At 38.6% G+C, this 26,902-nt stretch overlaps 1 protein-coding gene across 10 annotated transcripts in view; it reads right to left on the bottom strand.

The window, feature by feature from the left end:
- Positions 1 to 26,902, bottom strand: part of ST7 (suppression of tumorigenicity 7) — a 236,648-nt gene that overhangs the window by 115,243 nt on the left and 94,503 nt on the right. For all 10 annotated transcript variants that reach the window (XR_006601386.1, XM_045062910.1, XM_045062909.1 and 7 more), the window contains exon 2: positions 3,756 to 3,838. Coding sequence is in view for 9 of the 10 variants with exons in the window: in XM_045062910.1 (XP_044918845.1) it covers positions 3,756 to 3,838 (83 nt within the window). In the remaining variant the exon portion in view is untranslated. The remainder of the gene's footprint in view (positions 1 to 3,755; positions 3,839 to 26,902) is intronic.

Genomic DNA, 26,902 nt, shown 5'->3' with positions numbered 1-26,902 from the left:
TGCCACCTGAGACGCTCCGCACTGCCTGTCTGGTTTCAGCAGCTGCCCCCCGCCCACCCCCTGACACACACACAGGAGAGGTGGTCCGGCGGAGGAAGTCTTGCTCTGCTGAAATCCCTTCATTTGGAGAACAAGAAAAGTAAGCAGGTGGGATTTCACCTCCCTGAGTTGGAAGGTAAAAGGATTGCTGGGTCTAGGTTACCAGAGAAGAAGGAAATTACCCACACCCTGACACTCAATTTATAGCCTAGCGAACCCACACCAAGATAAAATCCAGACCCACCATTTGTCCCGCAAGCTAGGAAAACAGCTGAGAACTTAACCAGAAGATGATGAAATGTGTGACAGCCTGCCTGGGATGAACTCCTGCTTTTCACTATTTGCCAGAGATGTGACCTAAGGCCTGTTACTCACTTGCCTATGCTACCTATTCAGCCTATCCATTAGTAAAATGTAACAAGGCTGGCAATTACCTCCTCCTACTGTTGTGAAGAGTAAATGAATTAGCATGTAAAGTGCTTAGATCAGTGCCTGGCACACAGTAAGCACCATCTAAGTGGGTAAACCATTCTTAAGTAAATACCCTTGAGGGAGGAATACACAAACAAAAAGCTATTTTCTGCATCAGAGTGAATTACTAATTTTTAGCATGAAATTGTTATTCAGATTACACCTAAAAATTCACTTTCTTTGGTTTGTTTAATCAAAAAATATTTCAAAGCTATTTTAGAAAGAAAATATTAAAATGTTATTTTAAATGTAAATAATTATTAGGTAAGGACTTGAAATACCTTCTCCTCTCCCCCCAAAAATATACATGCTAAAAGGCTGCCATGTTTTCAGCACATCTTCATTAATCATTTATCAAGCATTTGAAAGCATTTTCTAAGTTCGAAGATTTTCAGTCCATCAAGGAATATCAAGGTGGGAACCTGAGGACATGGGTTCTAGGCCTGACTTTGCCACAAACTAACATGTGCTTAAGCAAAGCTTTGTGAACAACTCTCTCTAGTATCCCTATTTTTCACATGTCCCCACAGAACAGAGAACACTTAGAGACGATGGGTATGCAGATCTGCATATAAGAGGCAATAAGGTACAAATTACTATACACACCTTATTTCAACCGATATCAAGGAGAAGTTTTAATATGCTTCCCTTCACCTTGGCTTGGTCTCTGTGCAGTATTGGGCTTTCTATGCAGATTTCCATTTATAAAACATCTTGGAGTGGTTTTTACTCATGTTCTTCACATTTCTGTCCCAGTAATATCAACTTCAAACATTTCCTCCCTTGGGTACAGCAACCCAGGTAATACAGCAGAGCAAGATTAACCTGAATATGCTTTGACCACAAAAAGAAATGTTCCCAAATTACCATCATTCCTTTAAGCTGTTTACAGGTTTCTGCCCTACATACATTGCTCTACCCTACGAGCTCAAGCCTCTGAAACCCTCCACTGCTCTAGGTTCGTATATGTATTTGTTCCATTTATATGCCCTTCTCCCCTAAAACTTGTGTTTTTCTAGTGCTCTTCTCTTAACATCAACTCTGTCGTATCTTTTTTATTCTTATCTCTATAAAAATTAGTAATTAGTAATCACAGCATTATGTGTAGGCAAAAAAAAAAAAAAAAATTAAAACTTTCTCCTTAAAGGTCATTTAATTATACTAGTGTGATTACAGTAAATTAGATGGTACCCATGTAAGGTCACTTAAATTAAAAACAAAAAAACAAAAACCTACTTTGGGTGTTATACTTTATCACACTTAAAATTATTTAGAGCATAAACTAATGGAGCCATAGAGATGATTATTGTTGCTTTTGCCTAGTTGGAATTTTTGAAAGAAAGGAATAGGTAAATGGGGGTGCCTGGGTGGCTCAGTTGGTTAAGCGTCTGCCTTCAGCTCAGGTCATGATCAGGGTCCTGGGATTGAGCCCCACGTCAAGCTCCCTGCTCAGTCGGGAGCCTGCTTCTCCCTCTCCCTCTGCCATTCCCTCTGCTTGTGCTCTCTCTCTGTCAAAGAAATAGGGAAATGTAAATTTTGGAGGAAAAGAAGATAAAGGGAAGAAAAGCTTATAATGGCCAGGTCCACCTCAATACATTTAAAGAAACTGGGCTAACCACAATGAAATACCACCGCAAACCAATCAGAATGGGTAAAATCAACAAGTCAGTAAACAATAAATGTTGGCAAGGACGCAATAAAAGGGGAACCCTCTTATACTGTTGGTGGGAATGCAAACTGGTGCAGCCATGCTGGAGAAAAGTATGGAGGTTCCTCAAAAAGTTAAGAAAAAAACAACCGACGACCCAACAATTGCACTACTAGGTACTTACCCAAAGATACAAATATACATATTCAAAGGGGCATGTGTGTGGAGGCCAAGAAAAATTAAGGCCATCCTACCTCAGGTTTAGCCTTAGCATAAGTACAGCCATCTTAGCTCCGGCATCCATCTCAGAACCCTGTGCCCAATGGCTGAACTTTCCCCTACTTTACTTTAGTTCTAAGGACCCCCACCCTGCTTTAGTAACAGGAATCCCCACCCTGCTTTAGTTCCAGAGACCCCCCACCCTGCTTTAGTAATAGGAAGCCCCACCGTGATGTGGTTCCAGCAACCCCCATCCTGCTTTAATAACAGGAACCCATAAATACCCCTGCCTTAACTAAGCTTGGGGTCCAAGTCCCTACTCCGCTGTGTCGGGTATACTTGGACCCAAGCTTAAGCTTGTCAAATAAACCCTCGTGTGATTGCATCGGTTTTGGCTCCTTGGTGGTCTCTTGGACATGAAAACTTGGGCAAAACAGCATGTACCCCAGTGTTTATAGCAGCACTATCCACAATAGCCAAACTATGGAAAGAGACTAGATGTCTATCAGTGGACAAATGGATAAAGAAGATATGGTATGTATCTACAACAGAATATTATTCATCCATCAAAACTTACTATTTTCTATGGTGCAGATGGAACTACAATGTATTATGCTAAGCAAAATACATCAGTCAGAGAAAGACGAATACCCCATGATTTCACTCATGTGGAATTTAAGAAACAAAACTGATGAACAGAGGGGAAGGGAAGGAAAAATAAGACAAAAACAGAGAAAGAGGCAAACCATAAAAGACTCTTAACTATACAGAACAAACTAAGGGTTGCTGGAAGGGAGGGGAGAGGAAAGGGTAATTGGGTGATGAGCATTAAGAAGGGCACTTGATTTAATGAGCACTGGGTGTTATGTGCAACTGCTGAATCATTAAATTCTACCCCTGAAACTAGCAATACACTGTTTGTTAACTAACTTGAATGTAAATAAAATCTAATAAATAAATAAATAAATAAAAATAAAGAAACTGGGCTGTATTTCTGATCTTGATTATGGTCAATAATCCATTTTAAAAAGAATGATGAAAAACATTTTTAGCTGAACTGGTTCACATGTATTTTACAGTGTCTCAGACACTAGAATTTGACACAGAATTGTCTTCCTTTATTTTCCATTTTCTTTATATTTTGTTTTTCCCCTTCAACAAAAGTAATATAAGACTATCTAAATTTTTAAAAAATATTTTAGATATATGCAACCTGGGCAATGGAAGGCCTCTATTGTCCAACCACCCAACATATACACACATGCAAGATGAATCACCATAAGCTACTGGTATATATTCTTCCAGAATTATTTCCTGTACATATACTAACATGTTAGTAATCAGCATGCTTTCAGATAAGAAGGATTCTACCACTTACCAAAATGAGCCCTGATATTAGTGAGGAAGTGCCTGTCAGGGCCACGTAGAACTTCGGTGTTAATGTGTTCAAAAACATGCTCACTGAAAAAAAGAGAGAAGGAGAAGAATAAGGAACATATAAGTATGTCAATAAAACAGAGTGTTCCATTTTTCTGTCTGGTGAAATCATTTGTTTCAGATGACAAAAATTCTTAGAACCCTAACAAAATCCCATTAAAATGGCTCAGCATCACAAAGGCTCAGAATGCTAGGTGTCAAGAGCTATGTCCTGAAAGAAAATAGCCACATAAAAGAGAAAAAAGCAGCTTTTTAGTTTCTGCCTCCCAAAACTATTGCTGTGAATGGTCTTCATGGATTCATAACCACTGAGGATTCTAACCAAAACTGGTTACTAAACTGTCAGTCAAAAAGAGAAGATCTTATATATTTTGTGAGACCCACACATTAGCGTTCTTGATGACCCAACAAGGAATACTTCAACTTTAGAACAAATAGAAAGTAAGTACAGCTGATCCTTGAATGTGTGGGTATTCGAAGCAACAAACCTCCACACAGTAAAAAATCTGCCCATAACTTTTGACATCACCCAAAACTTCACTAAACAGTCTACTATCACCCAAAGACTTACCAGTAACATAAAGTCAATTAAGACGTATTTTGCATGTTATTTGCATTATATGCTGTATTATTACAATAAAATAAGCAAGAGAAAAGAAAATGTTAAGAAAACCATAAGGAAAAGAAAATACATTTCCAGTGCTATACAGTATTTATTGGGAAAAAAATCTACGTGTAAGTGGACACAGGAGGTTCAATCCCACGTTGTTTAAGGGTATATTTTTGGCAGTTATTAAAGATTTTAATACCATCATTACCCCTAAGAAGAAAGGACAAATTGACAAAGTTAGCATGCATTACTAAAAGTTTTTTCACGTTACTTAAAAGACTGTTAGACTGCTCATCAAAACAAATGGAGTCAATGAAAAAAAGGTAAAAAATAAACCACTAAAAACGAATGCTCAGTCAAGAATCTTTCTGACCAACTTCTGTCACTCTGTTCATATCAACTATACAGTTGATCTGGCTATCCATTAAGTAAAGTTCACTTCCAGATTTTATAAGTATATTTTAAGTCATTATCATTTGTACCTAAATATTACATGAAATTTTTATTATTACCAAAACAACAAGTGACCTAAAGAGCTATTTGCATGCATATTCACATTTCTTTACTGAGTCTGTTTGAGGAAAGGTATCACATTGGTCTAGTTTTAGAATGAAGGATGTTAGAAGTGGGACTTTGGTATCATTAGGGGAAAATGCTTTGTCATTTGTCCTGAGCTCAGCCCAGAAAACCAAGCCACCAGAAGGACCATAGATCCCATGTTCACTCATTCAACAAATACATCTCTCTGTTTATGAAAGAGACCATGGACAAGGAGTGAAGCATGAATCAGACACAGTTCCCACCATCTAGAAGACCACAGTCTAGCTGGGAAATGAACAAGTAAACAAGCAATTACCATAAAGGTTGAAAAGTGAATAGACAAGTCCTGAGCAAAGGATGTTATAAAAACACATAAAAGGTGTTGAACACTACATCTGAAATTACTGATATACTATAGGTTGGCTAATTGAATTTAAAACAAAACACACACACACACACACACACACACACACACACACACACACGGGATGCACCTCAGGCCGAAGGCTGGAAAAGATGTCCAGGAGAATAAGTAGGAATTAACTAAACCAGCACAGGGAGGAGGAGGGACAGACAGAAGAGTAAGGTTAGCAGAATAAGAGGGCTGCTTCAAGATGCTGAGAAAAGATCACAGCCTTTCCTAACAGTTGTAGAGCCTGAGGAGGGAAGCAGCTTGAGCCATGGACGCTTCGCAGAGATGCTGATGTGGAAGGGCGCATGGATTCCATCCTTCCTGGCTACTGGCCCGCCCTCCCTTGCACCCACTCTGAACTGAGTTTGTTTGACTTGTGGGCTATCACTTGTAATCTCAAGAGTCTGAACTAACATAATGTGCTCAGTGGATAGTCACAATTTGACTATGAGGACTCTTCTCGGGACACAGAGAAAGGCACAGAAGGCACAGTCAGTCTAGAACTGAAGAGGGACAGCTGAGTTAAGGTTGGGTTTGCTTGGCCATTAAAATCCCAAAGATGTGCTGATTTGTCATTTCCCAAGCAAGTTAGTGGAAAAATGAAGATATTTTTTAAAGGAAAAAATGAAACACACAAACCTAGAGCTTGTAACTGCCAGTCTGATTCTGAAGTGCCTAAAATTCTCAAAATTTCCATCCTCACACTATAAATAACCCCACACTCCCCATTATTTTTTTAAAAGTCACCAAAACAGAGTATTTGATTTATATTATAGTTATGAACTCTCATTTCTGTATCATATACTTTTCAGTAGGTTTCTTGGGACAAAGTGAGTATAAAATTCTACGAAATCCACTTCTTAAAGAAAGAAGGAAAGATGTGCCTCAATTAGAAAAGTGACTTAGGAGCCTGCTGTAACTCCCCAGCAACAGAAGCACAGACCAATAGAGTGGAAACAGCTCCTGAAAATCATTAACTCAAGAATTAATTGATCAATGAAAAAGAAAATTATGTGAGTTATCTAGAGAGATAATACTAGGCAGTGTTCCCATTTGGCTTCACTTACTTAAGATTATATAGCAGCGGTAATTAAAAATTAAAAGATACTTCTCTGGTATATCCAGTTGTAGAAAGCTACTAGAGTTGAGAGATCATGGAAGTCATTAAAAGAAAGAGAGACACACATATAGAATGAGAGTAGCACAAACAGAAACACTTCAGAGAGTGGGAGGGGTGCCTTTAATAATCTATTAACCTTACGGCCTTTCTGAATATCCTGGCTGAAATCACTAAGATGTGGCTTTTGGCAATTCTGGGCATAAATCATCAACACTTAATACTTGCCATTTCCATCTATCTATGTACTTAAAGTTAATAACAAAGCACCTTCACTATTAGAGAGTTTAATTCTCACTTCAGCTCCATGAGGTCAACATTAATATTCATGTATTTCACAGCTGGAGGCAGGCAAAGACCTGAAAGCCAGCAGGCCTGCCCCAACGTTCAGGCTCATGGCATCACACGATGCATGCAGATATTGCTGACAAGGAAGAAAGAACAAAATAGCAAAAGGAAAGCCTTTCATTTCAAAGGGAGAAGAACTCTAAATAAATCACACTAAAAGATTGGATGTTTTTAATGCTGTACTTATTTTTACCTCTAACCTTTAAAGATAAGTTCCCTGTGATCTTATCATTGGTGTGGGCAGCCCCAGAGGGGAAAAGCAGGTAGGCACCGAGAAAGAAGGGAGAATCCAATGGAAGATTCCCTCATTAAATTAGGAGGGTTTCACGCTGCAGACCAGAATGCCTTAAAAACAAGGAATACCTTGCCTTGTTTCATCAGCAATGGGGGACACTAGCAATTATTTGTAAAAGCATATAAGGGCCTGATAAAGTACCTAAAAACTGCCACAGAAAACTGTGGGGTATATGCTTTGAAACATAAACTGGATTTTTCCTGCTACAGACATATTTGACTATTTCCTCCATACCTGCTGGGTTAGCAAAATAAATTAAAAAACAAAGGCTAATCTAGCTTTGTGAGGAACAGATTCATAAAATTTCAATAATGTCCTATTAACCTAGATACAAAGATTGATACATCAGAAGACTTTTCATCTGATCTAGCAGGGCACTCCTAACAAGTCACTGCTCCAAGAACACTGCCGGAAGTTGGTCAAGGGCAGCCTCGGGGACTGAATCATGGAGCCTTCTGATGATGCCCAATTCTAACTTAGTACAGTCTCCCCATTTAATAAAGCATGGCTCTGAGAAGAAACTAGGTAGGAGGGATGGGTACCTGGACTGAAAATTAAATGACCTAGGGGTGCCTGGCTGGCTCGGTCAGTAGAGCATGTGGCCCTTGATCTCAGGGTTGAGTTTAAGCACTATGTTGAGAATAGAGATTACTTAATTTTAACAAACAAACAACCCTTTCTTAAAGACAATTAAATAACCTCTCTAGGTCACAGCAGAGAGGAGGTAACAGGTCAGCTATGGAAGTGAGGGATCACTCCTATGAGCAGGGATTACTCAGGAATCATGTGGAATGGCCCTGTGAGGCTGTGTCTGTGAGAAGCCAGCCACATTTCTGTCTCTCAACACAATAACAGCCTTCTTTCATGTTCTTTAGAGCACTAGCAATCCCCAAACCACACTCCTGGAAAAGACCTCTGCAGAACAGGGTGAACACATAATCCTGTGTTTGTCTCCTCAGACATATTCTACCTCACACACAGAGAAGCTCTGGAATGGAAAGGCTAAGGCAGCATCAAAGACTTGGAGGTACTGGCTAGAAAGAACGGAATTAGCAGTGTGGTAAATTCTATAACACCAAAAATTATTGTCCTGTGTTCCTTTTAATGCCTTTCTAAAATATGGTATGTGAAATAGAAAAACTTTAAAAAGTTATAAAATAACAATCATTAACCACTGAATATGTTAGAAATAAAGTCCCTAGGGAGAAAAGTTGAAGAAACTAAGTTTATTTAGGCTGGGCAAAGAAAAAAACTGAAGAGATTTTAGGTAAAAGCATTACCTCTGGGAGAGAAAGACAGGGTTAGGAGCCTTGGTCTGTAACTTGTGACATCAGCTGTGATGTGTAGGGCCCAGTAAAGCCTCACACCTTCTCAGGGCTGCTGTGAGGCTCAGAGGAAATGTGCATTCCCTCAAAACTCCAGCACAGGCTCCCTGGGGGCTGACCCCAGCTGGAAGCTGGGAAGCACTGGTCCTGCCTGTCCCCCACCCCCGAAAGACTCATAATCCAATGGGTGAGAGAGGCAAGGAAATGGGTAAGCAAGTATCGAAGAGCACACATCAGGGAATTACAAAAGCACAGAGAACCCAAAGGGATTAGGACATCAAGAAAAATTTCTGCCAAGAAATAGCATTCTGTCTGAGACTTAGAAGATGAATCATGAGTTATACAGATGTGGCCCGCAGCTGCAGGGGCGAAGGGACCGTGAGAGGTAGAGCTGTAGAACATTCCACACAAGTACTGCAGCTCAGGGGCCTGAAGGTGCGAGCCCACGGAAGGAAAGGGAATTGCAACACAGGTGCCACAGACTTACATGTGGGTGTTGAGGCACTGGTGGGGAATCAGTACTAAAGACGTGAAGCTACTTTCAAAAGTGCCTGAGGTACAAATACGTGGAATACTGATAAATAGCGAATGGATATTCTCAGAGGAGATAAATTAGAATGGATCCAAACTGTATTTCTAAAACTTAAGGGTATTCACTGCTGTTTAGTCTCCAAGATCATCTACAGAACACTTCTCACTAACAACCACATGCAAGGGGAAGCTGTACACTGTAGCCTAAATGAAAAAGTACTTAAGGAATAGGGGACTCTGGTTTGCTTACTTTTCTTGTAAATAAGGTAACATATATCTCAACACAGGCCCAAATCTATACTTTGGAGGCTGTTTCACTGCCCAATAAATAAGAATAAAATCTATTTTGTTGCAGGGTTGCTGTGAGGACTAAAGGCACTAGTGTAGATAAGGTGCCTAACACAGCAAACCTCAGCAAATAATGTGTATTATCGCTGTCTTTATTTATGTTCACGTTACTCTTCCTTTTTATTTAATTATTAGAGAGAGATAGAAATGAGTGGGGGGAGGAGCAGAGGGAGAAGCAGACTCCCCACCGAGCATGGTGCCCGATGTGGGACCCGATCCCAGGACACTGAGATCATGACTGGAGCCAAAGGCAGACGCTTAACAACTGAGCCACCCAGGCGCCCTATGGTACTCTTCCTTTTGTGATATTACACCTCATGCTGGTCCAGTTGAAAAAAAAAAACAGAAGAAACTTGGCTGACTGTTAATATCAGCAGGAGCAGTAGCAGCAGTACACCAGCCTTTACTGAGCACCAGCTTCTGTGTGCCGACCACTGTGGTATAGACCACAGCCCAAGAACTAAGTCACCTAAATGGAAGCACCAGGTAGTTAAAGGGCCCTTTTAACTGAATTCTAATTGCTAGAGGTGGTAATAAAGAAGAGGGTGAGATTGAAAGCAGCCATTTTAGAAAGCAAAGAAATTACTGAATCCCTTACTCAGCCATGTGATCCTAAATCTCTGATCTTTGCCTTACTAGATGCTGTGGGAACAGTCAATTCAGCCACAGTCCACGAGGAAACCTGCAATCCCGTTCCTTAGCTTTCTTCAAGTCCCCATGTAGTTTACGGCATAAGCTGTATTAAAGCCTAAACTATAACCTAAGCATGATGGTTTACTAAGATTTTAAATACAAAGAACAAATCATGAAGGCTACAGTACCTTCCAAGCCCTGAGACAGCAATATCAAGATGGACTAGAAAATTGTCCATTTCATGCAAAGCAACATTTCTGATTTAATTACAGGAAGTACACAGAGTCCCATGTCTACAGTACATTAAGACACATGCTAGTCTTGAAGGAACTTTCTATCAAACTGTTTTCTCAGACCTCCAAAGCGGGTTTGGGAACATACAGGAATAGTTTAATCCATCACTTGCATTTTTCTATGTGAGAATAGGGAATATTCTCTTCTTTCATTTCATTGTTCTTCCAACCCTGCTAACCTCTCTTTTCCCTCCCATCAGATTCGAAAAAGTAGAGTTGCAATTTCACTTCTCTTCCTCATTTACCAAGGGACAAAAAACTGAAAAATGTTTTATCTTATACATATGCTAATTTTGAGCAGATTTCCAGATGGCACAGCTTTTAAAATGAAAAAAAAACTTGCCCTTTTCTCACAATGACACTGTGATGGATCAACTCTAAAGCGACCCACAATGATCCCTACCTCCTGGTGTTACATCTTTATGTAACTCACTCCCCCTGGATATGGGTGGGACACGCGACTTGCTTCTAGCAAACAGATATGTAAGATATTGTCTCAGTAGCAGACATGCTGGAGATTGTCCTTGTAGTGTAATGAAGAGAGTGACCACGTTGAGAGGACTATGTGGCAATGGACCATAAGCAGCCTCTAGCGGCTGATGCCAGCGGCCAATATGAAACTGAAGCCCTCAGTTTGACAATGGTTTCTGCCAACAGTCTGAGTTAACTTGGAAGCAGATTCTTCCTCAGTTGAGTTTTCAGGTAAGATCACAGCCGACTCAACACCTTGATTATGGCTTTATAAGACCCAGAGCAAATGTCCAGCTAAGCTGTGCCTGTAATTCCTGCCTCATAGAAAATGTGAAATAATAAATATGTGTTGTTTTAAGCTGCTATATTTGTGGAAATTTGTTATGCAGCAATATAAAATTGGTGCAGTCATGTATAATTCATGGAAGTGAAAATCAGTGTGGATATCTGATAACTGTGGCTAACTGCAGTATGCCCAGAAAGAGTGTTAAGATACGCCAATTTTATCTACCCCAGAGCTTCTTTTCCCACTATTCATAAATAAATGCAACTTCAACCTCTGTTGCCATGGCAACATGTCATTCCACATGCTCATCCATAAATTGTCTTTGTAAATCAACTAATATTAAAATAGAAGCTCAGAGTAATGTTTTAATAATGAAATCAAGCATCTCCATTTTGCCCCAGTAAATGGACTTTCTTTTTTCTAGGCACATATTAAATATCCAACATCTGCATGTTCCCAAAAAATCAGTTTTACATCTAGGCACAGCATCATTCAAGAGAGGATTAAAAACACACCATAAGCCCTTTTTCTCATGTGTTGCTTTTGCTTCTCCTCTCATTGCCCTTCACCTCAGTCTCCTTGGGCTCTGATAGCATCTCAAGATTTTATGCATTACAATTCCCTTGATAAATCCTGTGGAATTTACCCTGGTGAGGAAGACATGGAAGTATAATTTTAGACCCATTCCAATGGCAAGAAATCCTCATAAATCATTCTGTCTACTCTTCTCTTTACCCTTGACGTTGCCTTGGCAACTTTACAGGTATACTATTTCTGCTTTACTGGGCATCTGGTTCCACTGAGGAGTAGAGCAAGCACATTCCTTCTTTCTTTTCTCAGCTGTGATCTGGGAAACTATATCAGAGTGTTCATTCTTCATGGCTTCTTGTCTCTTGCTTCTGTCAAGCCCTGAAGGAATGTCCAAAGCCAGGTTACATACAAACTTCAGGAACCCTCAAGGGCAAGTGAGGCAAGATCTCAGATTATCTGTTCACTTTAATTTACAAATAGGCTAATAATGAACTCTACCCTGACCAAGAACAGGAAAGTGGCTTATATAAGTCTTGCAATTTTAGCCATTTAAAATACGTTTCGGGTGCCTGGGTGGCTCAGTGGGTTAAGCCTCTGTCTTCGGCTCAGGTCATGATCTCAGGGTCCTGGGATTGAGTCCCACATCGGACTCTCTGATCAGCAGGGAGCCTGCTTCCCCCACCTCTCTGCCTTCTTATGAGCTCTGTCTGTCAAATAAATAAAATCTTTAAAAAAAATTTTAAAAATAAGTTTCAATTTAGGGTTGAAGACCACTTTATGAATTTTTCTGTTTCTCATGAACTACTAACCTCTCACTGGCCTCAATTCCCCTGCAACCAACACAGGGCGGGCTCCAGGGAGCTACAGGCACCTATATTCTAAAACATCACTCGGCAAATGCTCTGCATTTATTAACACCAGCTTGTCCTTTCATTTATCCAAAATGTACTTAACTATAAAGAAAAGTACAAGACGCTGGGGGCGCCTGGGTGGCTCAGTGGGTTAAGCCGCTGCCTTCGGCTCAGGTCATGATCTCAGGGTCCTGGGATCGAGTCCCGCATCAGGCTCTCTGCTCAGCGGGGAGCCTACTTCCCCCTCTCTCTCTGCCTGCCTCTCCATCTACTTGTGATTTCTCTCTGTCAAATAAATAAAATAAAATAAAAATCTTTAATAAAAAAAAAAGAAAGAAAGAAAAGTGAAAAGTACAAGACGCTGAATCAGATGAATCAGAGAGTGGAGCTAGGAAATAAAATGATATAATGAGACTGATGATCCCCTTGAGAAGGGAAAATAAGATGTCCACACAAATAACACAAGAGAAGAGAGCTACAGAAGAGAATCTAGAGGAAAAAAATATTTCTTCTAGTCAAAAGAATCAGAAAAGCTTAATAAACGGGATGTCTTCCCTCTGGGCTTTAAAAGAAGGAAAATCTTTTATCATTAGATTGGAGAGAAGGGAAGGGAAGGTACAGACGCTACACAGACAGCGGCACATACACAAAAGCAAGGGCTGGAGTACCATGGTAGGATGAGAAGCAGCAGTGGGAGATTAGGCTAGCTCAAATGCCAGGTGGAGAAAATCAGACTTCCTCAGTGAGAAAATACTCATTGAACAGTGATGTGATAAGATACCCGTCTAGTAATGGTGAAAAGGTGTGGGAAACGTACAGCTCTGAGAGTTCCCTCAGAGGGGAGCTCCTATAATACCACCAGGGTGGGAGGTCGGGCATATCAGATTTGCAGAGGTAAATTCAACACTGTGTGGCTCTTAACAGTATGACATAAAGTGTGAGAATCTGGAGAATGTTGGCAAAGTGGGGCCAAAGTCAAATTGCAAGTGATCCCAGACAGTAAGTGGTAAGGAATTATGGCAGCAAGCATAGGCTACTTCCACAGGAAGTCTGGCAGGAAAGAGAAAAAGAGAATTTATCATTAAGTGGAATGAAGTTAAAAGAAAATATAAACAGCACCATAGGAACTAGTAAGTGAATTAGGAATAAAATTTAAACCTTTATTCCACTGCAACAAGATCCACCCTGAGAAATCCATTAATGACTCACTCTTACACCAAACTTTTAAAGACGTAGGATTGATCATAGGAAATGTGTTTACTTTCTCTGAGATTCTTCTTTTTATGTAGATCTTAAAGAATAATTATAGAGTGAAGCACTTTAAGGGACATAAGCTTGAACCTGAGAGTTACATATATATATTCCTATTTTTCAGTTGAGATTAAATGACAAAACAAAAATAAATCTGTTTTCAACTCTATTGACCCTGATTTTTTCGCTTTCTGTTAGTTTAATTGCTTTGTTTTGAAACCCTCTGCTAACTTACAGCTGAAAAGTTTGCCTCAAAGGAAGACAATAGTTTGGGCCAAAGAAGCAACTGTAACCCATAGGGTAGTAAAATTCAAATCTGATTTTAAGTTAGGTTTTTATTTTCATTGCGTTCCCTAAAAGTTCAATGACTAATTTACTTCTCTTCTGAGGGAAAAGCAGCCCTAAAACACATGGTCTTCTGGAAGCTGTGTTATGGCTGTCTCTATCTGGGTGACATGCCTAACCAAGAGAGGTAAGAAGCCACAGGGGAAACCACTAGACAGACCAATATTTTAAGTATTCAGGTGTTCCAACTGCCCAGTTGTTCAAATCCTGGCTTTATTATTTTCAATTCCAGGAGCTAGATTTGGCTTTGCATGTGCATCAGATGAGTGGTTAGTACTCCAGAGGACACCTAAAATGATCTCCCCAGGTCCAGGGCTGGCAGCAGATTATTAAGTGGCGAATCACAAACACACGTAGCTCTAAGTAAGGTCTATAGGTGACAGTAAACGGAAATTTGAACACTGGTATTTTCAAATCTCAGGAAGACAGTTTTTCTTAAAAGGTATTAAAAGATGCATCTAAATTCCAGAAGCCTTCTGTCATCCCTAATATAAATGCTGCCAATTCCTAAAAATGGCCTTTCTCTCCCTTTTGAATCTATTCTTCCTATCTTGAATAGTTTTCAGACATTGTCATGCCTCACTGTGAATGACCCATTCATCTGTAATGTAAAAGAAAGAACAAACAAACGAATGACAGAGTGAGAGAGAAAGGAAGGAAGAAATGTACATGTTTTTAATTAACAACTGTCTAATTAAAGCAGGCAGTTTACCTCCAGGTACATCAGTAGTTGGTTAAAACCCAAAGTTAATGAGGCCACAGTCCTAAGTCTGAGTCAGTCAACCTCATGCCAAGAAATCCTACAGCACAAACTCAGAAGGCACCCCTGACTAGTTGTATTACAAACCGTATTACCACTGAAAGGTCAATTATCATGTTACTGTTTTAAAAGAAACAAACCCATTTTAAAAGAAAAAAAGTGGATTTTCAAGGTAGTTTTTCCAAAACATTCTAAAAAATATATAGAAAAAATATTTTTTAAAATACCACCGTGACCCCCAACCCAGCACTGCCAAAAGGGAAGAGAAAAAAAAAGAAAAACTAGCACACACAGCTCTGCTAATGATAACACAGAAAGGCTAAGTTTCTCTTGGGAATAATTTGCTAAGATAAAATAATGCTGACAGACGTAAAGACTAAATCATAAAGAAATAACTTAACATGACCACTCAGTAAGCAAATACAGTAAGTAATTTGCAAAAATTATACCTTCAGTATAATTTAGATCATTATCTGTAAATGTCCAACATCATTGTTATGGGGGAAAAAAAGTCTTATCAGGCCATACTTTTAAATACTTGTTCCAGTTCAACAGACAAATACTGTGGAAAGAAGGGCTAATAGTTACTGACCATCTACCAAGGGCTACTATGTGTTAGGCACTATTCTGGGTGTTTAATGTATATTTTTAATCATTTATTCCCACCACAGCCCTGCAAAGTTAGATTACCCTCATTTTCTATGGATGAAACTAAGACTTATGAGGTTAAAGGACTCCCCCAAGGACACACAGCTACTAAGGGCTGAACCTTAATTTGAACACAGATCTACCTGATCCCAAAGCCTGTGCTCTTTCCCTTTTGGAACATACCTTTCTTCTGGATAACTGACCCTACATTTAGGGAGACACAACAAAGAGAAATGTCTAAGTTTCAGATCTGCTTTTAGAGTTTCCAGTGCTCACTGCCTTTTCTGAAATGGCAGTCTGGTGCTTGCTCCAAAGCCTGGCCCGATGGTTGGGTTCAGGAAGCCCTCTGGGATCTGAGAGCAAGGGGCTGCCCCAAACCACAGTCTCAGTCTAGGGCATGCAGGCCTGGCAATGACTTCCTCCTGAGTTGGGGGTAAGGGAGGATGGCAGCTGATTACCGAGCCATTCATTACCACACAAACCTCATGTTAAATAACTGACTCTCCCTTAAGGCTATTATTAGCAATGAAGGATGATGTCTGCACATCCCAATACATCCTATTCTGTATTCTATTTTATTCTCTACCTTGTTCATTTATCTCACTGTGGGTCAAGACTAAATCAGGGCCAGATATTTTACACAGAAAGAGGCAGCACTGTATAATGTCTTAAAATTAAAGTATTCAGACCTGCCACACACATGTTATTACCCTGGCTTTAGTGGGGATTCATTAGAGTGGCAAGAAGCTCCTAGGGCAGTGTTGGGTACCAAATCATATCAGCTCTTTGTACAAGAGCTATTACAGTAATTATATCTACAAAACTGTGGTTCTAGTCTAATCACATAATTATGGCCTTAATCAACACTTGAGGTAGTATCCTTTTATGTTTTCAAGTTATAATTATTTTTGCTTTTATTTTGAAACAAAATAACTAATATATTTTCTACTAGAGTGAGGTCTGCTAAAACAGAAAGAAATCGAAAGCATCCTAAAATTACCATACCCAAGAAAGCTTGTCATACTTTTTACTGAGAATCCCATAAATGCTGTGTTTGACTCTTTTTCACTTTGGACTTAGGTTCTGGTATGATATACATAGCTCCAAACATTCAATGGATATAAAACTCAGGGACATAAATAATAATATATTAAAACATATAACTTGCAAGGCTTCCCTTGTGCAAATGTGGTGATTATACACTCAACTAAAGAGTCTGAATACCTAAACACAGGATGTTTAAGCCTAGAATATTATCTATATAAATTAAAAGATTTAAACTTCTCATTCTCAAATTTAGTTGTTAACATCATCCTAAAAATGATGAAATCTTGTTCATCCACTTGTCCATCTTTGAAGTTTTGTACATCTGAATTAAGCATATATCGGTTGTTGTTTTTTTAATTACTATGCATCTAGGAATTCAAGATATTTGGCAAAATATATTTATAAATATATTATTTTAAAAGCAAAAAAAAAAAGAAAACTAACTATCCAAGAGGAAAAATGGTTAAACACTATATACCCATTATGAAAGAATAGTACATAGCCATTAAAAATCATATCATAAATGACATGAAAAATGATTACCACCTTTTAGTATAAAAAAAAGAGAGACAGCACATGGGTGACTCAGTCAATTAAGTGTGTGACTTTGGCTAACGTCATGATTCCAGGGTTCTGGGATCCTGCTGTGAAGGGCTCTTTGCTCAGTGGGGAGTCAGCTTCTCTCTCTGACCCTCCCCCCTCAGCTTGCTCTCTCTCTCTAATAAATAAATAAAATCTTTTTAAAAAAGCAGAATATATAACTTAATAGTTTGACACATTTTATTCAAAAATTTGCTCACTGAATAGGTACAGTTCCTAAGCACAGAAAAATACATGGAGGTTCCAAGGCAAACTTTCCAATAGTGCTCACCTCTGGATGGTAGAACTACAATGTAGGTTTTTTTCCTTCGCTGTAGTCTTGAAATTTTCTACTATATGCATTATTGTTTTTTGATCAGGGCGGGGGGTGGGGAGCAAAGATTTTCAAAGCATGACATAAAACTAGAAATCATATAATAGTAGTCTTTGGAGGTGGGATTACATGGGACTTTCATTTTATACTTTCTACATTCTCTATAGTCTGAAATCTACACACATGTATTATTCTGGGAACCGATCAATGTATACATAGATTTAGAAACAACCAATACATGCTATTTTTTTACTTCAATGAATGATACATTTTTTAAAGTAGCAATTTTGCGGAATTTTTTTAAAAGAATATTTTGATACATTTTGGGCTAAATGAGATAATTAAGGGTATACTGACAGATTAACAGCAGCAACAACAATCGCAACAGCAAAGATTTCTTTAAAAACCTTTCTTAGGAAGTTTTCTAGGAGAAATAAATAGGAAAAGTTATATACATTTATATGTATCTGAATTCTAGTTTCAGAAAGATGGTACATGAGGACAATTCTTGATGTTTACAAAGCTACAGTCTTGCTCGTCAAAATTGTGTACGGAATTACTTGTTTCAGTGCACTTATGAACTGTATATGGATAACACATAGATTATTCAAGAAGTTAAAAAACTGCTCCCAAGCCCAAGAAGGAGAACCATTTAAGAAGCCAGCAACTCTGATTTAATATGCACAGTCTCTATGGAGCTGTGCCACCCACCCACGCACTATCACCATCCTTCAGTATCACAGTGGGCCGGTGACATGATTTAATTGCTGAGCTACAGCTAATTATAAGGCAAATGAAACACGAAGAAAGAATTCACCCCAACCAATTAACTAACACAGTGGACATTAATTGTCTTAGAATTCTCTGCATATGCTAATTCAAACTTTATCACCCATAAAGGCATTCGTACAACCATGACTCTTTGTTATTACATTCTTTTTCATGCTTTATAACAGTAGGAATGACCCTGATGCAGAGCATCCTTCTTGGCATTCAGCTTTTTCCAGATGGGCATGAATCTCAGTGCTTCACCACGGGCTTTAAGCAGTGTTGCTTAAATAATGTGAGTTACTGCACGGTAATAAGTTGATAATAGTATAATAACTCCATTAGAAAAAATGAAAGTAACATGATAACCTGGAGTCACAATGTTTATATAATAACCCAATAAGTGCAATTAATTTGTGCTGCCAGATGGCTAGCTTAATATATCTAATCAGCAATGCTCCTAAAACTAAGGTTGTAAAAAGAAGGCTTATAGTTCTTGAAATTCTCATTTTTTCTGTTCTACTATTAAACTGGTGAAATTCTAAGTTGTACTTTCTCGACATTAAGAAGCTACAAACCATGCTTTGGATTCTATGTCAGTGTTGTGTAAAACCATTACATAAACATACTGCAACTAGGGTTCTTTCCTTTGCCTCTCAATCTCTACTAGCTAAGTGGAACACTTCTTTCCAGAAAAGATCTAGGGATCCAATTTGCTCTCTCTTGAGCCAAAAGCTTAATGTCTCTATGAGCTAATTTTTCTCATTAATAAATTGAAGAATTTGGACTCTAAAGTCCTTTTCAACTCTAAGACAAATGACAAATCTCCAATGACAAATCCAGCACAGGATTTAAGCTAAAAACTACAAACACTGCAATTCATATCACAAAGGACTCAACTCACTAATAACGAGCACCTAGAACTGCCATGGAGCAAAGTAAAAATTGTTGCCATGATGAATTCGATGGGCATTACAATGTATATTCAAAAAGTTTAAAAATTATAAACCTTTGAACTATGGGTTCTTACATACTTAGGCAACATGAAGGATACTAGTCAGTATGTTTTTTTGAATAGAATATACTTGAACAGATTTGCAATGTGTTTTACAGCAATTATTTTCATTTTCATTCCTGAAAATCCTCAGGGAAGGATAAGAATTATTTTCGCCTATAAGCAAACCACTGGTATCATGTCCACCAAGAAATAATTTTTAAGTGTTCAGTTTCTTGGAATTGAGCTAGAAAATATAAACTAACTGTACTTAAAATTATTAAATCCATTCGATAAGCCATATTGTGATATCATCTCGTAGTTCTGCCACAGTGCTAATTAATTTAAAATTATTCTATGAAATTGTATATCTGTACTCAAAAGAGTACAAGTACAAAAGGAGCATTATTCACCCCAGCTTCACTACTTACCAGCAAACAAACATGTCAGCTAAGTATAGCTGTCTCAGGGAAAGCCCAATTTCTAAATCTTGCAGGGATTCTAACTAGAACACCATTATTTATTTATCTTGTCATGGTTTCCATAACTTTACCCAATGGCATTACAAAGATCTAGGACGTTTAATCTCTCAAAGCCTTATTAAAACAAAAGCCTATCACTCTACTTCATTATTTGAAGTCACAGGGTATCTAGTGACTTTTCTTTTCCATGTACCTATTGGGCCTGGCCATTCACAATGTACAAACTGCATTATATTCTGTCAGATTAGCTCTTGGTGTGGGTGTGGCAGGAGCCCACAAACAGTTTTTGTGTGGTTTACTTTTCCTGTCAAAGCATTATCCAAGAGGGAAAAAAGACCAGCCATCCAAACTAGATACTAGATTAATGGCACATAAGAAATCATGTGGGGCGCCTGGGTGGCTCAGTCATTAAGTGTTTGCCTTTGGCTCAGGTCATGATCCCAGGGTCCTGGGATCAAGCACTGTATTGAGCTCCCGGCTCAGTGGGAAGCCTGCTTTGCTTCTCCCTCTCGCATTCCCCCTGCTTGTGTTCCCTCTCTCCCTGTGTCTCTCTCTGTCAAATAAATAAATCTTAAGAAAAAAAATTAGGCAACAATATTACTTACTATACCATTAGAGGACAAATGCATAAAATAGCAGTTTAAAGTAACTAGTGTGATTTTTTCCCCCTTAATTTCAGAAGGATTAAGGTAAAAAATAATCCAATCCAGTGATCTCACAAGAATTTTAACTATATTTTTTCCATAATGCTTGAAACAGTATTTTTTTTTAAATGTAATACCCTAAGAGAAAGACATCTACATGAAACAAAGGAAAAGTCAGAGACTGGTTCCTGACTGGTCAAGAGAAGCTGATCAAAAAATGTGTTTTATCTGTTTAATGGACATTCGTTTGGTGCTTATTATGGGCCAGACACTGTCCTATACATATTACGAATACTGGCTCATTTAATCCTCATAACTACTGTGTAAAATAAGTACTATTGTCCCCATCTTACAGATGGTAGAACAGGCACAGAGGAGTTAAGTGACTTACTCAAAGTCAAACAAGTAGTCAGGGGTAGAAGCAGGATTTAAACCCAGGCCGCCTGGATCTAAAGTCTGAGCCCCTAAGCCCTCTCACCCGGCCCTCCATGATAGGCTGCCTCTCTTCTGGAGTACTGGCGACGTTTGGCGGCTTTAGGTAGTTATTACTTGATAATCGTGGACATTCTCAGGGAGACAGAAAAAGGGAAACTTTTAAAAGGCAAACCACATACTGTCTCCACAAAGCATGCCTGAGATGTCCGTATCATTCATCTGAATAAAGCTGTACCTTACCACATCCCCAGGTTCCTTTCACTGAGATAGTACATTTCTCCCCAGAGAAAGACATGTTATATAGTATACTACAATTTTCACTTCCACTTAATATTTTGGATAGTCTTCTATTTCAGAACATCCAGACCTACGTCATTCACTTCAACTGCTACCCAACAGCAGACTGTATGGAGGTATGGTTAAATAGCCTACTGCTTTCTCCCACTGTTTATTTTGGAGTTTCTTCTGGGCTTTTTCTCCCCAGGCCTCATTCCAGTAACCTGCTAATTTCCCTTCCCTCTTCAGTCCTGTTCTTCAAAGACGGAAGACCAGCCTCAGTGCTCCTTGGTAGGCACAGCCCACCTAGGATAATTGTAAACCTACAGTTTTTAGCCACTATGCTCCCCCTTTTCTTTGTCCCCAGCTCCCTTCTGCAATAGCCTACCACATGCCTCACTGCCTAAGCACCTCCCTGGACTCTGGACTTGCTGTGACACTCTTCATTTCCTTCATCCACCCCTGAAGCTGCACCAGTTACATGGGCTGCCTCTCTCTCCCAATTCTGGCTCCTGTGCACCCACTTTGCTCTGCTAGAAGGAACTACTAGCTCTGCCTGCCCAAGTCCCAAGAAGTGCAAAAGCAAACCCAATCAATAGGTAGTAATTAAACCTCTGCCTCCAAAACCCGGAAGAGGTTATCCATGGGATTTCACAGGAGATTCCTGACACTAAGTAAGGATGTAAATTTACGTTTAGTTTTAAAAACTTGAACCCTCTCCAACAGGATTCTTAGCAAATAGTAAAGTGTGAATAAAGGCAAAAATAAGAGTTGTTCTAAGGAAAAAATGGCAATAAGTGAAAAAGATAATCTAGAGAAGACTTGGCATTTCTGAAATCAAAACATTTATTACTATGCAGATCATAACCAATCTTCGTTTCTAGTTGAGCTGGATAGAAACACTAACTGAACAATGATGTAGGTCATTTTCAAATCTAACCTGTTCTCTTGGTTTTTTTTTTTTCCCTTCAGTCTAAAATTTTTAAGCAAACCATTCAGAATATAATATTATAGAATAACAGCAACTGAGGGGAATGAGGTAGAGGGAAAGGCCTAAGGATGACTTCAGTTAAGAGGTCTTAAAGTGAAATGTTGCTTTCACACACAGATCTATACCATATTTAGGAACACATTAGTATGAATATGGTTTCCTTCCCCATACCCAAACTATATCACTGCCCCAGATAATTTTTCCTCTAGGAAATGAGAGGTTGAAAAAAATTTCTCTCATTAATGAAAATTATTCTGCTTAAGACATTAGTACATATTTTCTCACTTTAAAAATAAGAGGCTGTTGAGCCAGTCACTAAGTGTATTAAATAAACTGTGGAAGAGTATTATCCTGCCAGAAAACTCTTACCCTCACTCTCACACCACTGGAGATTTCCAGTTAGGTCTAAAGGCCAGTAATAACCATAGATCAAGACAGTTCCTGGTTTACCTTAACCAACTGAGCCACCCAGGCGTCCCTCCTGGTTTACCTTAAATGGACACTGTTGCCAAGGAAAAAACAAATGGAACATAGTTTAGTATATTTTTTAAAGGAAAATCAAATGGAACATAGTTTAGTATATTTTGCTTCTAATGCTTCTTTCACAGGCTGAAACATGACATGACATGAACATGACATGAACATGACATGCGAAGAACAAGACATTTCATGCTCAGTTGTAGCTTTTTACAGATCTGATTACCAGATCTTTATCCAACTGGTTTGCTGATTGGGTTAACTCCCAGCTCCAAGCCACCTTATTGGGAAGCCTTGAATTAATCTTCAACAATTGCACTACCTAGACCTTACTTTGGAATAGCCTATATTATCATGATAACAATGATAATTGTCAATGATAACATGTTTGAGCTGGGAAAAAAACCTCAAATCACATTTCCCAAATGGGAATCTTGAAAATTTAAGTTTCATAGGTGATTAAGAGATGTTAGTTGAATTGGGGGAGGGGAAATTTGAGAAATACTGGGTGGAGGTTAAACAGATTTTTTTTTTTCAGTACAGGATGTCTTAGAAGCTTCTACAAGCTGAATGCATTGTGATTCTCCAGAAGGGGAATTTACTATACTATTTATGTTTATTTACGGGTGGAGCTCTTAGAATACTTTTTTTCCAATTGTGGTAAAATACACATAACCAAAATTTGTCATTTTAACTATTTTTGAGTGTATAGTTCAGCAGCATTAAGTACGTTCACACAGTTGTGCAACCAATCTCCAGAACTTTTCATCTTGCGAAACTGAAACTCTAAACTCATTAAACCACAACTCCCCATTTCCCCCTCCTCCCAGCCCCCGGCAACCACCCTTAAAATATCTTTAGAAAGTAATAATCCACAAAACATATTTTGCAAAACGCTGTGTTTTCTCTCATAGTTCACCCCCTCGTTTCATTAATGGGAAAATGGACCTGTCCAATGTCATAAATTAATAGCCAAATCTAAAACTCAGACTTCTGTACTTTCAATCTGACCTCTTTTCACAACACTATGAATAGACCCCAAATTCTACCCCTACATGCTCTGAGAATACTTGGTATCTACCAGGTCCATTTCAAACAAAGGACTGAGTATTAGGTAAAAATTCTCCTGAAGTCACACTTTGTCCACAATTCTCCCAACAGGGGTGCATGTAACATCAGGAAACCCCAACTTAAACATGCTATAATACCTTCCTGGAGCATCAGTTTTATTTGATGATTAAATGACAATTTAATATTTTGATACTAAAATCATCTGGATATACTAAAAGGCAAAACGCAAAATTAACCTAAAAGGACTTCAAGGGGATTCCATTTCAGCAGTGAGCTTCGGCCTGTGACCCCATCTGCCTAGAGCATCCATTCCCTTATCTGTCTCTAGGGCATCTGACAAAGAAACATGAGAAACACTGCACAAAGGGGAAAAGTCTATAATCTATTGTAGGGCCTGGTTTGAGAGGGGTGCCCTGAAAACCCATGAACCAAACTACTTCCACAGGCACCGAGGGGTTCATGTAACTTCAGATGTTCAAATAGGCCTGTCTCTCTCATGAGCATCCAAAGGCTCCAGAGAAGGAACAAGTCAGGGAGTCTTCCAATTATAATAATCAACCAAAAAAATACAAAGAAGAGTGGTATTGTCTATTGCTAGACATCAAGTTTAGGATGCAGTGGAGAAGCTGTTAGTAGAAGAAAAGGGTTTAATTACACATCAAGTTTCTACTTAGAAGGTCCACTGTGGGATGGCATTTTAATTCCAGTAGCTACTTCTTTCTGTGATTCTATATCCACAAAACTTCACATGGCTGTCCTGCCCATTCGTGTTTGCAATGTACTTGTTAAAATTCAATTACATCTAGTCACATTACACAAGAATAAAAATGAAAAATGTTTTCCCCTTTCCTCTAAAAAGTATCCAAAGAGAGAAGGTACAGCCTTTTAAAAATCATTCTGCAGAGGCAAGAAGGATAAGCTATTTTTCTTTTAAATCTTGAAGGTATCAGCTTTCATATGCTGCTGCCAACATTCTAAGCTTTAGAAATTACTGGCAAAAAAAAAAAAGAAAGAAAGAAAGAAAGAAAAAGAAATCACTGGCAGACTCTCAAAAATCAAATATATAAAGAAAATTATCTTGCCTTTATTTTAGCTGTGCCTAAGCAGCTGGCTCGAGGCAGCTGGCAACCCGAGAACAAAATGTAGCCTAGTGAAGCTAAACACCTCCTCGATGAATATCACGTGCCAGGGCAAGGTCAGCTTCAGCTCCACTTGGCATTTCCTTTTAACCTGACTCAAAAGATCCCTTCTCAGAATATCTACATCAGTATGTTAATCCTGGGACTGGGTTCTGGGTATTCATTCTTCCCTCAGCTGCTCTCTGCTTCACATCCTCTAAAATCATGGTTCTCCATGCCAAAGTGAAAGACAAAATGGTACATTAGTCAAAGACACAGAGAATGAGCACCACATAAGGTGCGAGGCATGTGCCATGAATATTAATGTAACCCAAGCAATTATAATCATTACAATGGGAGCTGGCACAAATTAGTTACTTACCGCACAGAAAAGGCTCCAGTTAACCTTGGTGAAGTTTAGGAAGCTGTGCTTTAGTCACTCAGAGGAGGCCTTCATTTTTCTAACTGAGTAACAACTCTGGATTCCCAACTCCCCAAGATGGCCAATTATTATTTTCAGGAGCACTGCTAAATTCTCAGAATAAATTTGAATTTGTATTAAAGATTTGTGACATCTTGTAGACAGGTGATGGTAAAGCAGAAAGAAACATAGAATGAAACAGTTTATGAGAAAATTAAAATCATTCTTATCAGTGGCTTGTTAATTTATAAACAACCTATTCTAACAATGTTGCATTAAGTGGGATAAAATAGTAATAGTAATGAAAACAACTTAGTACTGAATCAGAGCCACCACCCACCCTGAGGCATAGAAAGGAAATGCTTTTTATAAAAGGGAAGAAGAGTAAAAAATGAAAAGGAAGAAAGAAAATATATTCATTATGCTTAAAATGTGCATGTATGTAATTTACTTAAATGAGACCAGTGTCCTAAACTGTGGGCCCTACAATAATACATTATGTTGTCTTTCATTCCTTATACCATAAATGAGATTTCCAAACAGGCCTAAATTATCAGACTTGCTAAATCTTCCCATGTAGTTCTAAAAACAAAACAAAGACACTAATTTGTAAGCATGAAATAGAAAATTAAATAGCTTTATCAGCTCTAAGAAAATAGTCATACACTGTATCCCAATCCAGCCAACACCATGTCAATAAATATCTTTTGGATCCTGAATGAAATGGCACTGTGGAGAATTTAAGGGAATTTAAGAGAATTGATTTTTAGCTTCCTTAATGATACAGTTGAGGAAAGGTACTAGAAAGGTAACACATGAACTATCTGTTAAGGGTCTGACAAGTCTCTCTTTAACCAAATCTTAATCAGGTTCCCTCTGAATCCTCTTTCCACGTAGGCCTTGACTTTTGGACTTGCATGTGAGCCTTTGCATTGCCCAATTTTAGCAAGAATCCTGTTAAGTAGGTTTAGCCAGAATCCCCCACCCTTGGTATCTGATCATCCTCAATATCTGATCAAATTCCTCACCCTCCACCATCCCCCATGTAATATCCTCCTGGCCTGCCTTCAGCAAGAATTCTGTTAGGTCAGTTCAGCAAAGATAATCTTACCCTCATAGTAATTTTCCAACCACTGATTTTCCCCCATCCTTACCCTGCTCCTTGGCTATAAATCCCCACTTTTCCTTGTTGTAGTCAGAATTTACTTCAGTTGTATAGCAAAGTCTCTTTCCCCTACTGTGATAGTCCTGAATAAAGTCTGTCTTTTACTTATTTAACTACTATTCAGCTCCGGTTTTCTTTGACAGGTCTTAGTCACTGTTTGTCAATTCTTCAAAATCTGTGTTAAGCAGATTTACCACATGACCCAGCAATTCCACTCCTACGTATATACCCATGAGAACTGAAAACATATAGCCTCACAAAAATTTGCACACAACTGTTCACAGCAATATTATTCATAAAGCCAAAAAGTAGAAACAACTCAAATCCCCATCAAATGATGAATGGATATATAACAGGCAATATTTCCATCTGTATAAAAGAATCATATTCAGAAAAAAAAAAATGGAGCACTGACACATGCCATCACATGGGTAGACCTTGAAAAGATTATGCTAAGTGAAAAAAGCCACAAAAGGCCATATGTTGTATGATTCTATTTACATAAAATTTCCAGAATAAGAAAATCCACAGAGACAGAAAGTAGATTAGCGGTTTCCAGGGAATAGGGAAGGGAGAAATGAGAAGTGACTGTTAATGGGTACAGGGTTTCTTTTAGGAGTGATGCAAACATTCTAAAATTAGATGGTGATGGTTGCACAACTCTGGAAATAGTAAAAACCACTGAATTGCA

This window comes from Mustela putorius, unplaced genomic scaffold, assembly GCF_011764305.1.
Source record: "Mustela putorius furo isolate JIRA1106 unplaced genomic scaffold, ASM1176430v1.1 tig00003845_pilon_pilon_pilon, whole genome shotgun sequence".
Classification (NCBI taxonomy): Eukaryota; Metazoa; Chordata; class Mammalia; order Carnivora; family Mustelidae; genus Mustela; species Mustela putorius.
This window is presented reverse-complemented; position numbering and strand designations above follow the sequence as displayed.